This window comes from Lingula anatina, chromosome 1 (assembly GCF_051362555.1).
Source record: "Lingula anatina isolate TDL-2025a chromosome 1, LinAna3.0, whole genome shotgun sequence".
Lineage (NCBI taxonomy): Eukaryota > Metazoa > Brachiopoda > Lingulata > Lingulida > Lingulidae > Lingula > Lingula anatina.
The window spans coordinates 15,553,741-15,570,223 of NC_141767.1; the positions used below are offsets into that span (position 1 = coordinate 15,553,741).

A 16,483-nucleotide genomic window follows, 5' to 3' on the forward strand; every position below is an offset into this window, starting at 1 on the left:
ATTTGCTTCCGTACGACGGCGAGAGCACATACCACAATCTTTCATTTATGACTACCCTTTCTTTTGTCTGTCTGTGAGTCTGCTTGTTGCCGCAGAGTCGAATGCAGAGAGCCAAGGGTGTAAATATATTCCAATTTTAATCACTCAGAAATGGGCGTGACAAAGAAAATCATTAAGGATGGAGATGGTAACTATCTATGTATTTTTATTTATCGAGGCCTGGAATGAAAATGGTTACTTGCATGAAATGGTTGCATTTCATTTCTTTGTTGAGAAAATAAAACGATTGGCGTGTGCCTTGGAACAAATTGGATTGAACCTGGTGCAGCTTACTGCACAGTTAAATGGAATCTAGTGCTGTAACGCTGGTAACAGTGTACCCAAGTCTTGTTTTTATTTGAAGTAAACGCTGCTTCACGACAATAACATGATGCATTGAATTTTAATATTTATAATTATTAATACTTTCGACACTTTGGCAGTTTTCCCCCTGGCCCAAAATTCATGCGTTAGCACTGTTAGCACTCCTATTGACGATTCTGATGTGTACTGGCTGTGCTTAATGCATAATAGCAAAGGCCTCAAAAAGTGTGAAATGAAGACCAGTGTGTGCACTTGCAGCGGTGTAGGAGCACCAAAATGTTTATCTTACCTCTCATTTTTCAACTTGCACACTCCTGTTAAGCCAACCAGTTTTCCTATCAACAATGCCATACATGTCATCTCTCCTGGATAATCCAGGATTGTCCCAGATACAGAATGTATCTCCCAGTCTCCTGTACGGTAACCAAATCCAGTTAAAAGCGACTTTGAAAATTTGCACCACTGTCAGCTACCATCCTACCTCAAATACCCAAATCAAAACAATTTTACTGAGCAAAATCTTAGAATCTCCAGATTTTAGATGTCCAGAGGTTGGCATCTTTACAGTGCTGTGAGATTGGTAATATCCATCTGCTTGTCTACCAGTTAGGCCACTGTTAAGCTTTAATTTTAGATTAAGTTCAAATTGGCAGGTGTCATTATCTCAAACCATTGTCATGACTGGACCATGAAGAGAGAAAATTATTGTAGTTCAGAATACTCTAAGTGCCTTGTGGACATTTTTATAAGATATAAAGAAATGTGTTCAGTGTAATAGCAGATATGTCAGGATCATTACCAAAACTCATCCATTGGTGCACATGCACATACATACTATAAACTGTTATACTAGCAAATGTTTATATCACATTGGTATTTTCCTAACAATTTTTTTGAAATATTTCAGGGACAACATACCCAAAGCCTGGGCAAACGGTTGCCGTACACTATATAGGTAAATACAAAATTACATTATACTTTTCAACATAAATGTTTAAATTGCCACCAAAATCATGCTTGAATGTCACCTTGATTGGTTCAACATTAAATAAAGGCTTTTTAAAACACCCTCTTCACAGTACATTTGAGAGGCTGGACTGTCAGAGGCTCAAAGATGGTTAAATGCTATAATTCTTTGTCAAATTGATTTAGGTTGTCTGTGCACATGTCAGCTTTAGCTGACGTATTTTAATTTTGCATAAATTTTTACATTATACTGTAGAAAGTTTTGTGTAATGACTATTTATGCAAAAAAAGTATTTTCATGTTCAAAAAATCAACTTTCAGGAACATTGGAGAATGGAACAAAATTTGATTCATCGAGGGATCGTGGAAAAGTTTTCAAATTCAAGATTGGTGCAGGCCAAGTTATTAGAGGTATTTCCATAATGCTTCCTATGTCATATTTCCTATGTCGTATTGCGTTTAAAGAAATTTAACCTACATGTGACCTACTTTTCTGCCCCATGTATATACAGTATAGACAGCTAACAGAAAAATCCATTCAAATATTATTTTTGGGGTAATATTAAACAGTCTTTTAGTAATTCTCTTAGTTGTACTATTTGAAACTATATGCTGGCATTTGGTTGTTTTTTTACGTGGCAGAAAATAGACTTTGTATGATCTTTAAAACGTATTTAAAGAATTCATTCAGTGTAGAGTTACCTCTGAGATAAAGTAAATTTAAGTAATTTACAGTATTTGAATTCCTTTAAATTTTGATAAAAGAAGAGTATTGATCAGTTACCTTTTTCTTTTTTTAAGGTTGGGATGAAGGAGTTACAGAGGTAAATACTTTTTACATTTGTGATGAAAATCTATTGATATTTGCATGTTTTGGTAAGTATTGCCTGGTTGTTTCAATTTTAAGCTCCCCATGCCAAAGTCAAGGGTAGTTATTGCCATGCCTTTGGTGTCACTATGCAGATAGATACACATATTTATCATGGGAAGGATTTTTTCTAGTGATGGTATTTCCAGTCTCATGCAAGTAATAAAATTTGGTATGCATTTTATTTCTTTAACCTCAGCACTGTTTACCTGTGAAATGTACTTATCATGTTGTCTTTTACGTGTAGTAAGTTTTCATACCCCCGTCACACTAGAGGCGGAATGAGCAAGAATGCCGTCGGAAAGACAATTCTTTGTGCGCTCCTGGATATTCGAAGAGCATTCTAAAAATTCAGAGTGCATTCTAAATATTTTTACCCATTCTTGTGGCATTCCGAATGTTTTTGTCATGTCAAAAACTTTCGAAGTGCATTCCAAGTGGAAATTTATTGAATGGCATTTGAGCAGTATTCTAACTGCACTATGACTGCATTCTAAATATTCTCACGGCATTCCGACAGCATTCAAAACATTCTGATAACATAAGAGGAATATTCGAACTGACAAGTTACTTAAAGCCCCTGTCAAACTTATTCGAAATCAGTAGGAATCAAGCCGGAATTACTTAATTTAAAAATTTGTGCAATATTGGAGAGGGAATTTAAAATTATCATAAAATATTACGGCTTTGTAAGAATGCCTCTGGAATACTAAGAATGCACATCGAACCCGCCTGGAATGATTCTTGCACATTCCAGGTATATTACCTCTCAAATGCACCTCGAATGTAGTTGGAATACTGTAGGGATATTGCGATAAATTTCCTCTTGGAATGTACCTCGAAAGTTTTTGACATGACAAAAACATTCGAGCCGACCACAAGAATGGGTAAAAATATTTGGAATGCACTCAGAATTTTTAGAATGTTTTTAGAATGCTATTCGAATATCCTGGAATGCACAAAGAATTGTATTTTCGACGCCATTCTTAATCATTCCGCCTCTAGTGTGACGGGGATTTTATACTCCGCCAGAATGTTTCGAATGTGCCTCGGATGAGCTGAAATATTAATTTTGCCAGCAATCGAACTACACTAGTGCGCCGTTCAAAGTATATTCTAAATATTCTTACTGCCTTCTTACATCATTATAAATATTCCTAGTTTTCCAACTACATTCAAATTTCTTTTGAGAGCTACACAGTCGAAAATGCACTCGTCATTCCAGGCGAATTCAAGCGCATTCTGAGTATTCCAACGGTACTCTTACAATAATTAAGGTAAATTTGAAATTTTCCCCCCGAATGTGGTTCGAATTTAAAAAAAATTTTGTTCAGGCTCATTCTTCTTCATTCCTGCTGATTCCAAATAAGTGTGACGGGGGTATTACTCCAAATTCCTAATAAATCTTGATTTCAGGTACTTGAAAAGAGTTTAACTTTTCCTTTTGAAATGTCTCTGACAGCAAGGAGAGATTATTGTGGGGAGATAAGCATAACTTTGGTTCAGATATGTTGGCTCTGAAATTCTAGATTGTATTGCTGAAATGAAATTAAATACTGAATGGAAACCTTGTTCAGTCTGCATTGCTAACCACTGGAACCAAGCCTTGTAATGGGAAAATTGAAGCCATGCTAGTAAAAGTGTGTAAATTTGTAAAATTTCTGATCATTGTTTTTGTTGGGAGTCAGTAGGCTAAAAATGGACACAAACTGGAATTTCAGTCATTTTCTATTAAATATTAAGGTAAAATGTACAGTTATAAATCTTTATATAAGAAAAAGGTTTAAATCACAGTAATCTTATGAATGTGCTACATAAAAGGGTGAATCCCTATTTAATAAATCTGCTTCTTCCCAATTTTAGGTACTAGTAGGTAATTCCTGGAGATGAAACTCAGTAGTCATCTGTCTTATTTACATGCTATTGAATATACATTTTTTTTTTGTGTGTGTCATTATATATGGGGATTTTGTAATTTTCTGTATAGTAATTTACCTGTTTTTCTGTTTACCACCTTGGGGTGTCCACCATTAAGTCACAGGGGGCATATATCGTTGCAAGTGCCAGCTGCCTTTGTTGTTTTTAAGTTTAATGGCTGCACATGTTTGCCTTTTTGGTTTGGAAATTTAAGTATTTTGTCTTTCCAGATGTCTTTAGGTGAGAAAGCAAAACTGACATGTAGTCCTGATTATGCCTATGGAGCAAAGGGATACCCTGGAGTATATCCTTTTTTCATTCATTCTGTATTTTCAGTATTCAGCAAATACGATTAGATTTTTCACTTAGAAAGTTTGTATTTTAGAGAAGTGTTTGTGCATTTTAACTTTTGCAGCTGCACACAGTTATATAAAAATACTTGTTGGGCATGTTTTCACTTTATTGCTTTTCTTTATGTTACTGTTACATTTTTTTCAAAGATGTAACAATTTGAAAGCTTCAAGTGTTAAAATTGATCACTTTGTTCAAGATTTCAAACTGGATATGCTCATTTGTTACAAAAAAGTCATTTTGCTTAAGTGTGATTGACATTTTAAAGGTTTTTCTGTAGGATGAAATTGCATGTACAATTTTATACGCCTTAACTATTTTCACTATCCCACCTAATGCAACTCTAATCTTTGAGGTGGAACTGTTGAGCTTGGAATAGGTTAGCTGGCCAATACATCTGTCCAGATTTGAGGCAACATTTGTCTGATGGCAGCCAACCCGTGTTAGTTAGATTTGTGGTAACATGCAGAACTGTCAAAATATTTAACTGACTTTGTCCTGAAACTACTCAAACTAATTTTATTGTTTGTTGTAAGTGAAATCAGTCCGTTTATATCTATTATCAAAGATTGTCAATTTTTCATTATTGGGATCAAATTTTGTTTGTAGAGGCATCTTCTGTTGGTAAGTCTAACTATTACAGAATACTTCGTCAGGAAGTATACTTGTAACATATCGGTGGTAAAGAATGTTGGTGTGAACTAAAACCATGGGAAGGCATGAATTTAATTCATAATGTATGCAAGTTTTTTTTGTGAAAGACCAAGTCCAGGGTGCTTGTTTTCCTGGGTAATTAGACAATACAGTACAACACCGTACAAAAAAAGAATTCTTACTGATAGAATGTCTCACAAATATGATTGTGTTAGAGTTAACTAGTTTCATATTGCTACTGGCTTTGTAAGTATCTTCTTAAGCAACGATACAAGTTGATAAAATTGTGACTTTGATCTCATTTTGAAGGGTTTTACTTGAAAAGCAATCATGTGCAATATATTGATCTACTAGTCTACTTAATTTTAGAAGAACATTAGATAATCCAGTTCAGTGAAAATAATTTTTTATCACCACGACAGGACAGTAAGTGTATAAAACACACTGACAAATGCCTTTCATATTACTTGTAGCGATAGGTAATATGGACATACAAAGGAGAACAGTTTTTACATTTTCAATTATGAAGAGACTGATGGTTTTAGGAAGTGAGCATCTGTTTAAGTTTCTGGATCAAATTGTTGCAGAATGAATACAAATAAAGAACATAAAGATGGAGGATTGGATATTCATGTGAAAATTATGCCATATAGCCTATTTCAGGACCAGGGTGATTGCTTTTCAACTTTTCTTTCAATAAAATAAATATAGATATAAATACATACATACTTTGTTTTTGTTAAACAATTATATCTGCACGTCCACAATACTGGGTAACAACATTGGGACGTGGGCAACATAGCACCAATCTTGTGAGCATGCTTTTTACTTGGAATGATTGTGCAACCCTTTTCTTCACCCATCAAAATTTGCAAGGAAGAGCAATTTTTGTTTTTCTCTAGTGTCTGTGCAGTATTGATCCCCGAGATGAAAAAAAAAACATGACAATACTTTTCTGAGAGCTTTCTTTTCCATAATGTACAGCTGCAAAACAGACTGGTATCTATGTGTCCCAGATTAAAGCGCTGTTTTAGCGTCATTTTCAACTAGGAATTAAAAAGTTTAAAATACAGCAATATTTGGAAACAAAATTGTCTGTTATAAATATATATATAATTTTTATTTTTGAATGTTCATTTTAAACATTGAGATTTTCAGTGAGTGAATGTGAAATCTCATGGGTCTGAAGCCCTATTATGCCATTTACACATTCTTAATGTTGGTGTTACCTATAGTGAAATTTGGTGTTGCTTTTGCTGTTAAGCATCAAGTAAAATTGTGTCAAAATTGACATAATAATTTACTATGTATGTACATTAAAACAGTTTTGAAGCTTTTTTAATCAAATATATTTCACACTCATAATCCTGTTGTTTTGGTTTATTTATTTACAATCAACAGTGTTTTATCTAGTTAAATTTTGTTTCTAAAAAAAAGTGCAATCCAATGCAATGCATCAAGTGACAAAATGATAGAGGTTTTCACAAACATTTCAATTTACTTAACATTAATTGCAAACCGAAATTCACCTTTACATATTCTTCAATCAAAGTTTCTTTATGGTTGCTATTTAAAGTGGCAAATGTTGCAAAAGCATGTTTAATCCTATAGTTATTGCCATGATTTGGCACATTCTTCATCTCTTTTCCTTTCTTTTTCAATCCATTCTTGTCTATGCTTTTCTCGGGCTTCCTTGTCACTATAAAGCTCAGCTTTTCTTTGATTAATTTCCTTAAGCCTCGCTTTCTGAATAGAAAGATAAAACTCAACATCAAATAGTGAACAAACATGATAATCATCATACTCAAATACATTCTATAGTAAACAAACATTATAATCATTATACTCAAATACATTCTACCTAGCTGATACAAACAAGGCAGTTAAGCTGTCAAATGTACAGACAAAATTTTAAAAAGGAGGTAATAAAGATGCAGACAACTGGTCATTTTGTCAATTTTGATGCAATAATAAATAATGCTTATATTGGCACAGTCAATCAAAACTTAATTTTAATCATGCACAACAGGTAACCTGGACACCAAGAATATATTTTCTGGACCATGTGAGTTCAAATTAACATAATGAAAATCTCAATATGTGAAAAATGATGACAGTGCATAAAATAATGTTACAAAATGCTTAATGGCATAAAAACCAATACTACTACTTATGTGGAAATACAAAAAATGTTACTTTTACAGAGCTGCAGGTGGATGGGAGTGAAAAGTTACATGTTGTAAATGACACGTGTTTGAAAATTTAAAAAAGAAAACAACAAAAATATTCTAATAAAGCTGCTATTCAAACTTTTAATCTAGCTGTATTAACAAAATATGAACAAGAGTGCTTTATTTTTTTTTCTTTTCTTTTCTTTTTTTTTTTTTTTTTTTTTTTGTCAAAAAACTACAATTTATAACAAAATCATGGGGAAGAGTAAAAGGTTGAATCCAAATTTGTGAAGTGCAGTTCATGGCAAAAAGGTTAGGGGTCAAATTCAAGGCCACAGGAATACCAGTGTTCCTGAAAAAACGTCAGACAGCCGGACAAATCTGGTATAAATTGAAAATGTCTGATGTATAATGTCAACATGTCAGTCACAATGTCCATACTATTGTATGACAGAGCATTTAAAATAACAAGTCCTGGCCCAGTTGTCAGTGCTTTTTGCCACTGCATGACAAGCTCCAGCGCAAAAAAAGTTGGTCATGAATTGATACTTTTAAAATATCTTTTGCCCTAACTAGCATTTTCTAGCCTCCTTGCGAAATTCTGGGATTTCATACATTGTTTGTACAACTTTTTATTAATTTAAAGCAAACGCATAGTCTACTGGAACTTACTTTATTGATTTGATCTGATATAGAATATCCACGCTTGGACTCTGAATTGGATTCTCCCAAACAACTCAAACGTATAGTAAAACTAGAGATCAGAGAGGCGATACTGCCTCTGGATATTGTACCACCAGCTGGAGTAAGGGCATTCGAATGGAACCCCCCCCCCCAAAAAAAAAAGGGACACCACCACCAGTCTTGTGCTTGACAAGCTCTATAAAATGCAATCAACAAAAGTTCCAAAAAATATGCAAAAAAAAGTATGACTAAAAATGGTACAATCAAGCAGATTTTGGAATTGACCTATATTTTCTTTTTGGTTTTCCTTGAAATGTGTTGTCAGGGTTGCATCAAGTTCAATAGTAACCATGGGTATTTCTTTGCCAATTTTGGAGATTTAAAGGCCAGACAACATGCAAAAAGCAGTTCATCATAAAAAGTAGGTCAAAGGTGAAATTCAAGGTCACAGTTAGATAGCCAGGGTATTCAAGTTCAACAGCAACTTTGGGTGTACCTCTGCAGGCTTTTGAGATATAAGGGATAGAAAATTTGCAAAAATCAGTTCATGGTGAAAATTAGGTCAAAGGTTAATTTCAGGGTCACAGTAAGATTGTCAGTATATGACTTCCTATTCATGTTCAATAGTAACTACTGGTGTATCTTTGCCAGTTTTTGAGATAAAAAGATCGGAAAATTTGCAAAGTGCAGTTTATGATGAAAAGTAGGTCAAAGGTAAATTTTAAGGTCACAGTTAGATTGCCAGTATATGATTTCCTATTTAGCTTTAAGAGTAACTATGGGCGTATCTCTGCTGGTTTTTGGGATATAAGGGATAGAAAATTTGCAAAGATCAGTTCATGGTGAAAATAAGCTCAAAGGTTAATTTCAGGGCCACAGTAAGATTGCCAGTATATGACTTCCTATTCATGTTCAATAGTAACTACTGGTGTATCTTTGCCAGTTTTTGAGATATAAAGATCGGAAAATTTGCAAAGTGCAGTTTATGCTGAAAAGTAGGTCAAAGGTCAATTTTAAGGTGACAATTAGATTGCCAGTATATAATATCCTATTTAACTTCAATAGTAGCTATGGACCTATCTCTGCCAGTTTTGGAGATAAAAAGGAATGAAAATTTTAAAGTTCAGTTCATGGTGAAAATAAGGTCAAAGGTCAATTTCAGGGTCACAGTTAGATTGCCAGTATATGACTTCCTATTCAAGTTCCATAGTAACTAAGGTTGTATCTTTGCCAGTTTTTGAGATATAAAGATCGGAAAATTTGCAAAGTGCAGTTTATGGTGAAAAGTAGGTCAAAGGTCAATTTTAAGGTCACAGTGGAATTGACTTCCTATTCAACTTCAATAGTAACTATGGACCTATCTCTGCCAGTTTCCTACAAAAAAATAATTAATTGAAATAAAGAAAAGGTCATTTTGGTTGAAATTCTTGAAATGGGAGGTGCTCAGAAGTTCCAGATGTTCAAATTTTATGAAATAATGTCATTTTTGACCAAAGTTGTCTGCCTCGCCAAGCCTTATGTTTTATTTTCCAGGAGTTCAAAATTTATTACACATTACCGTATTGCACATTTTGCTTTCACCACCACAATGTACTTTTCAATACAGCATAACTCGAAAACCGTATGGAAATAAAAAAAACAGAGACCACCTTCAGTATTGGGCTTGACATGCTCTACAAAATCCAAAAATAATAGGTCTCTAGCACTAACGGTTCCCAAATTAGAGACAGTTTTCAGTTTCGGTATCTTATGGCTGCTACTCCTGTGAAAATGCACTGACTTGTAACTGTGCTGCTATTTTGATTGACAGTTCTGCACAGGGCCCTAGCCTCGGGATCAGACCAGGATATGCCTGGGAAGATTATTTTTGCCATATTCAAGACTCATGCTTATTGTATGACTTTCATTTCATGAAGTACGGTAAATGTTAGCACATATTACCTGCGTGTAGTGGTACGCACACTCCTTTAAATCCATTAAAAAATCTCTACATTCTTTTTCCCCACGGCTTAGACCAACATTATCCAAACATTCTAAGTAATCTGCTTCTAAGAACCTGCACCTATTCTGCATAGATTGCTTTTGCTGCACAAGGCCTCCAATTGGCAATAAGCGTTTGATGTTCAAACCAGGTGGTTTCATGATTAACTCATCTGTCCAAAGATCTTCTGTAATACAAAAGAACACAAATACCACTGTAACAGTTATACACAATAAGAAAAAACATTTTAAAGAAAGGCAGCTGTGAGTATGTTTTTTTATGTAGTCCGACAGAGTACTTTTTTAACATTCGATTCTCGGAAACTACAGTTCCGAACAATAGCTCAATGCGGTGTAATTGACGATTATGCAAAACAACTCATTTGAACGTGACTGCATGAAGCACCACTGTCTTTCTTTAAATATTAAACGTTCTCATCATCAATTACTGTTGACTAGCGTATTCTGCTTCAAAGTCTCAGATGCATGCGTACTATTACATAATTACAAAACTATGAAAATGTGTATTCAATTTCAGTCACTGTTGTAAAATCATTGTAAATATGCAAACTTCAGTTCATGGTGAAAATTAGGTCAAAAGGTCAATTTCAAGGTCACAGATTGCCAGTATACGACTTCCTATTCAAGTTCAATAGTAGCTATGGTCGTATCTTTGCCAGTTTTTGAGATATATTAAAGATCAGAGAATTTGCAAAGTGCAGTTTATCATGAAAGTAGGTCAAAGGTCAATTTCAAGGTTGCAGTTAGATTATAAGTATATGACTTCCTATTCAACTTCTATAGTAACTATGGACCGATCTCTGCCAGTCTTGGAGATATAAAGGAAAACTTGCAATGTGCGGTTCATGGTGAAAAGTAGGTCAATATATGACTTCCTATTCAAATCTAATAGTAATTATGGGCATATATTTGAAAGTTTTGAAAGTATAAGCACTGAAAAAGTTGCAAAGTTCAGTTCATGGTGAAAAGTAGGCCAAAGGTCATTTTTAAGGTCACAGATAAATTGCCAGTATATGACTTCCTATTCAACTTCAATAGTAACTATGGACCTATCTCTGCCAGTTTTGGAGATATAAGGGACTAAATGTTACAATTTTGGAGTTACAATAATGTGCCATAAATTACTTACAGAAGCAATTAATTGAAATAAAGAAAAGGTCATTTTGGCTGAAATTATTGCAATGGGAGGTGCTCAGAAGTTACAGATATTCAAATTTCATGAAATAATGTCATTTTTGACCAGAAGTTGTCTGCCTCGCCAAGCCTTATGCTATCTTTTCCAGATATACAAAATTATATGCATTTATGCATATTGCACATTTTACTTTCACCACCACAATGTACTTTTTGATATAGCATAACACGTAAACCATATGGAAAACAAAAAAAATGAAGACCACCTTCAGTGTTAGGCTTGACATGCTGTCTATCAAATGCAAAAAACAAGAGGTCTCTAGCAATAATAGTTCTAGAATTAGAGAGTTTTCTGTTTCGGCATCTAATGGCTGCTGCTCCTGTGAAAATGCACCGATTTACCCCAAACTCACGGAGATGAAAGATGACCTGAAGGGTAACACCTGCCAAAAATATTATAGGTTAGGTTTGTGTATTTTCTGAAAATATTTTTTTTTCATAAAAAATTACCTTTTTTTGAAAATTTTGGCCCGTTTCACCTTCAAATAAAGGTCAAAGGTCAAATCCATGGGCATATTTGAAATCTCCACATATGACTTTCGATTAGCTGTCTTTAGAAATTTTTCCCATAATTCCTTTGGTATGGTTGATAATTAGCATTTAATTTTGCCAATTTTAGACAAGGGTACGTTGCAATGAGCGCCACACCTAGACCCCAGCACTAACGAAGCCCAAATTTTACGTGGATCAAGTTGAGATTATACGTACAATGATACAACAGTGTTAAATATCGAGAACATTTTAAGTGTGAGATAATACACTGTCACCCGAGCGATATATGCCATAACACCTTGAGCGTCAGTGAGAGGTGTTCATGGCATATATCGCGAGAGGGTGACAGTGTATTATTTGACATACATACCGAGAAAAAATAGTCATTTCATCCTAAAACACCTCTAAAACCGAATAAAGTGACCCTATATCACGCTCTAGTACCCTAGGTTCTAGATTCCAGTATTGCCAGCTCGATCTTGATTTTTTAAATAACCCATATCAGCAATACTGGCTCTAGCGAACAGCAGCCATGTTACACTTCCGTCAATCAAATAGAACTGCTCCGCAGGGAATCTGCAGTTGAATGTCATCAGACCAAAATGAAACATAAAACAGATTTAATTATGCTTTATTTAATTTTATTTGCTGCATTTAAGATGTAAAGTGAAAAAATAAATAATATTCTTCGAAAGAAAAGATATATCCAATGTTTTTGTATTTTTTGCTTATCAAAGAACATTTAGTCCTGAGATATACACATGCACAATACACGTGCTTGCCGTGTGCCAAATTTGACAGCTACACTGTATGCCCGATACCACTATAATGGATGCGCAATGGCTACACGAAAATCAGTTTTTAAAGCAGAATGTTGCTTGTATTGTGGCACTGACCTTCGACTGCAAGATATTTTCAATTCGAACTTTAATTGCTTCTTGTCTCGTCTGCACGAGATACCTCAGCACAAGGCGGGAAAGGCAGCTCCAGGTGGCCAAACCTGTGACGTACGAGACTTATGACTGCCAAATATGGATCCAGGCTGACACAGCTGTGACGTGTGACTTCCAAATATGGAAGCGCCCCAGGCAAAATTTTGAAGAGGAACGCCCCCAGATTGTCGCTGTTCGTCAGAGCTAGTAAAAGCGACTCCATCACAAGGTATATTTAACAAGATAGCTTTTACGTTGCTCTGACACTCAGGGCATGCTCTATAAATGTTATATGGAATAAATTCGTCCACATGCACTGGTCAACTCCCGCCAAATTCTTACATAATGTCTGACCAATTTGGTCACTTTTTGCTAAATACTTGTCGTGGACGTTCAACCGTCGACACTGACCATGCGCGTCTCAGCTGAGCCACACCTACCTGGGACTGCTGCGGAAAAAAGGTCCCAAGGCAAAACCTCTACTTTTTAGTGACATTTCTGATAAAAAAGAAGCATCGGACTGGAATATAGTCAAACTCATTTTTCACAAGTGCAAAGGAGAAAGAAATTTACTTTTTGGTGATATTTCTGACAACGAGGCAGTTTCAGAATATAGTCAAAAACGACGGATGTTTATCAGGGTTTCCACTAGATTTTGCGTGCGAGAGTCATTTTGATCCCCACTTTTTAAAAATGGGGGTCATTTTCAAAATTTAGGGGTCAAGAATTCATAAGTTTGAAATAACATTGAAATAAATATTACAAGCAATAAAAACAAATAAAAAGTCATGTGTTATTTATGGGGTACTCTGCCACCAGACCATCCCTATCAATGACAGACCATATCATGTGAAAGGTGTAGGTCATTTAAAGAATGTCACTAATGGAACTCTCTGAATTTTATTGACATTTACAAATTTTACAGACTTTATCAAAGGCCCATTCCGTCTGACAAGCTTGAAAATTCTGTCAGACTGAAACAAAATCTCTCAGACCGAAGTAAAGTAATACAAATATGACAAATTATATATGTTTTCAGGTGTATTTTTTAACGTTTTTAATCATTGACATTAAATCTAATATTAATATATATATATATATATATATATAAACTTGTAGAAAAAATATAGACAAAAAATTATTTGCATAACAAGTTTTATTTTATTTAATGAAAAATGCATTGTAAATTGACACAAGGACTAAAAAAATACAATGAAGAATGTGTAGCCAGTAATATCAAACGTATGTCCATAAAAACGTCTGTTAATCAGAAAACTAGTTCAGCCGTTGTTTTTGGCAATAACATATGCATTGTGAAACCTCAAAGTAAGGCGGTCGCTTTCATACAATTGAAACTTTGATAGGGACTGTCCACCCTGAGTCTAAATTCCTTCTTCATTTTATTTCTTTTTGATAACAAGAAATTCAAACTGTGAGCCTTCATCGAGTTCATGTGCACTTTCTCCAACAAGTGGTCGTGAACTGTAGGGTGCATGTACCGGTACATACATCTGTATCTGTCCATATACGTCTAAAGAAACCACTACTGGTCCAGGTGTATGATAGACGGGAAGAAGAGACATACATGTGCTCGATAATTTTCAGAACCCGTAATAAAGCAGTAAGATTTATGTTGCTGTTGATAATAATATTAACTCCACACACCTTTTTCCTCTCCTCCAGATTACGGTGTGACTGAATTGCGCAATACACCGCAATACAGCGCAACACAGTGCAATACACTTCAAAAATCAAATCCAGTTGCAATTACACAAAAAAATGACCATTCCCAGCAAAGTAGGGTGATATAAAAATGACCTATATTACTAGGTAAGTAATATCGTTGATATAACTTAACAAATCAGCAAGACTTTTATATTGTCCAGTTTGCAGCCATGTTGGCAAGTGGCTCTTCTTGGATATATTACTGGCCAAGAAGAGCTACTCGCCAACATGGCGACTGACCAAACAATGAAAAAATTGTCAAGTTGTATCAGCAATATTAATTACTATGAACTATATTTTGCTTTTATATCACCCCATTTTATTTGAGATTACCCTTTCCTGTGTTTACTTGCAACTGGACTTGTGTTATCAAGTGTATTGCGCTGTGTTGCACTGTATTGCAGTGTATTGCGCATTTCAGTCACACCCTCCAGATTATAAGTCCGCCGGGGCCCACCTTCTTTCCAATTTCAATATCAATCCGTTTCTCTTCCTCACTTCGTTTTCATTTTTGCTACGCTGTGCACCAACGAAGTATTTTAAGTTCAACAACGCCATTTTTTAAACAAAACGCTTAGCCATAACTACTGTGCACAACTGATAATGAAGAAACAGAGGAACAAGTCTGTAAAAAACGCGAAAAGCTTGAGCACATGTGTGCGGCCATTTTGTGGTGTAAGGGTATCACGGAAACGAAAACGAGACTGTATATTACGTCATCCCCAATCTCAGCCAGTCACAAAATAGTATATGTGAGTGAAACTGAGGTTAATAAATTATGTATAATTAGCTGGGAACTTCCCGGAATTTTCATCCCGTCTCTTCGAATGAAGTAAAAATATCGTCCAGAAAGAAAAATGTATTCCTTGTATTTACACATTCCCAGCCAGTTTGAAAACTCACCGAATAAATGAGATAAATGTGCGTCAAATGGACGCAATACATTTAAAAATGGGGGTCATTTTTGATAAAAAAGCGTCAGGGACGCACATATATTGCGCTAACGGAAACCCTTGTATTTTTTAGTCCTTGTGTCAATCTACAACGCATTTTTCATTAGATAAAAAGCAACTTGTTATGCAAATGATTTTTTTTTGTCTAATTTTTTTATATACTGTATATATATAAATTTATATTAGATTTAATGTCGATAATTAAAAACGTTTAAAAATACACCTGAAAACATAAATAATTTGTCATATTTCTATTATTTTACTTCGGTCTGACAGATTTTGTTTTGGTCTGACAGAATTTTCAGGCTTGTCAGACCGAATGTCTGACAGATTTTTTGGGCCTTTCGTAAAGTCTGTAAATTTTGTAAATGTCAGTAAAATTCAGAAAGTTCCATTAGTGACATTCTTTAAATGACCCTGGTCACCTACAGCTTTCACATGATAAGGTCTGTCATTGATAGGGATGGTCTGGTGGCAGAGTACCCCATAAATAACACATGACTTTTGTTGTTTTTATTGCTTGTAATATTTATTTCAATGTTATTTTAAACTTATGAATTATTGACCCCTAAATTTTGAAAATGACCCCCATTTTTAAAAAGTGGGGGTCAAAATGACCCTCACATGCAAAATCTAGTGGAAACCCTGACGGTAGGTGTACTTGGTTTCAGGCTTATCCAATGTCTGGTTTTATTTCAATTAGAATTTTATCTTTTGTTTTCAATGATTCTATTTCACAAGCTTGCCAATTTTCTATGACACTGTTTAGTGGGTGAAAATCAAATTTAGCAACTTTTGACTCATTTTTGAATGTGGCGTCTGAAGAAGAATGGCAGACATGGTGTCACTAAAACTTGAATAACTTGATAAAAATTTTAAACGGTTTATTCATAGTCAGATATGTGACTATCTGTGTACCAAATTTCAAGTGTCTTAGTCAAGCTCAATAAGAAAAAAAAACGTGTTGGGGATCCTAGTGCCTGTATAATCACAAACTTACATTGCGCACCTGTATCAAGACAGCATAGATAACAGATTTTCTTACCTTCAATTTCGTCAATTTTTGTTCGACTATATGCAGCGCCCATTTTTTCTAAACAGTTTGGTCCGTTGGACTTAAAGTTATATTAGTTCAACGAAAGTCATTAGTTGTACTGGTAAAGATGGCTTCGAATGCAAATGCAACGATAGGTGGCAGGAGTATATAGTTGG

The 16,483-nt window shown here is 34.8% G+C and overlaps 2 protein-coding genes across 2 annotated transcripts; one reads left to right on the forward strand and one right to left on the reverse strand.

Moving 5' to 3' along the window:
• The first annotated feature begins 10 nt into the window (after positions 1–10).
• Positions 11–5,843, forward strand: LOC106163585 (peptidyl-prolyl cis-trans isomerase FKBP1A). The gene is made up of 6 exons (XM_013541221.2): positions 11–187; positions 1,271–1,318; positions 1,651–1,740; positions 2,131–2,153; positions 4,345–4,418; positions 4,790–5,843. The coding sequence occupies exons 1-6, from the start codon at positions 151–153 to the stop codon at positions 4,842–4,844; spliced, it is 327 nt and encodes a 108-aa protein (XP_013396675.1). The 5' UTR covers positions 11–150; the 3' UTR covers positions 4,845–5,843.
• A 598-nt stretch (positions 5,844–6,441) lies between these two features.
• LOC147764012 (NADH dehydrogenase [ubiquinone] iron-sulfur protein 5-like) lies at positions 6,442–16,483 on the reverse strand. The gene is made up of 3 exons (XM_087004711.1): positions 16,317–16,483; positions 9,916–10,142; positions 6,442–6,865 (listed from the first exon to the last, which is right to left on the reverse strand). The coding sequence occupies exons 1-3, from the start codon at positions 16,357–16,359 to the stop codon at positions 6,731–6,733; spliced, it is 405 nt and encodes a 134-aa protein (XP_086860837.1). The 5' UTR covers positions 16,360–16,483; the 3' UTR covers positions 6,442–6,730.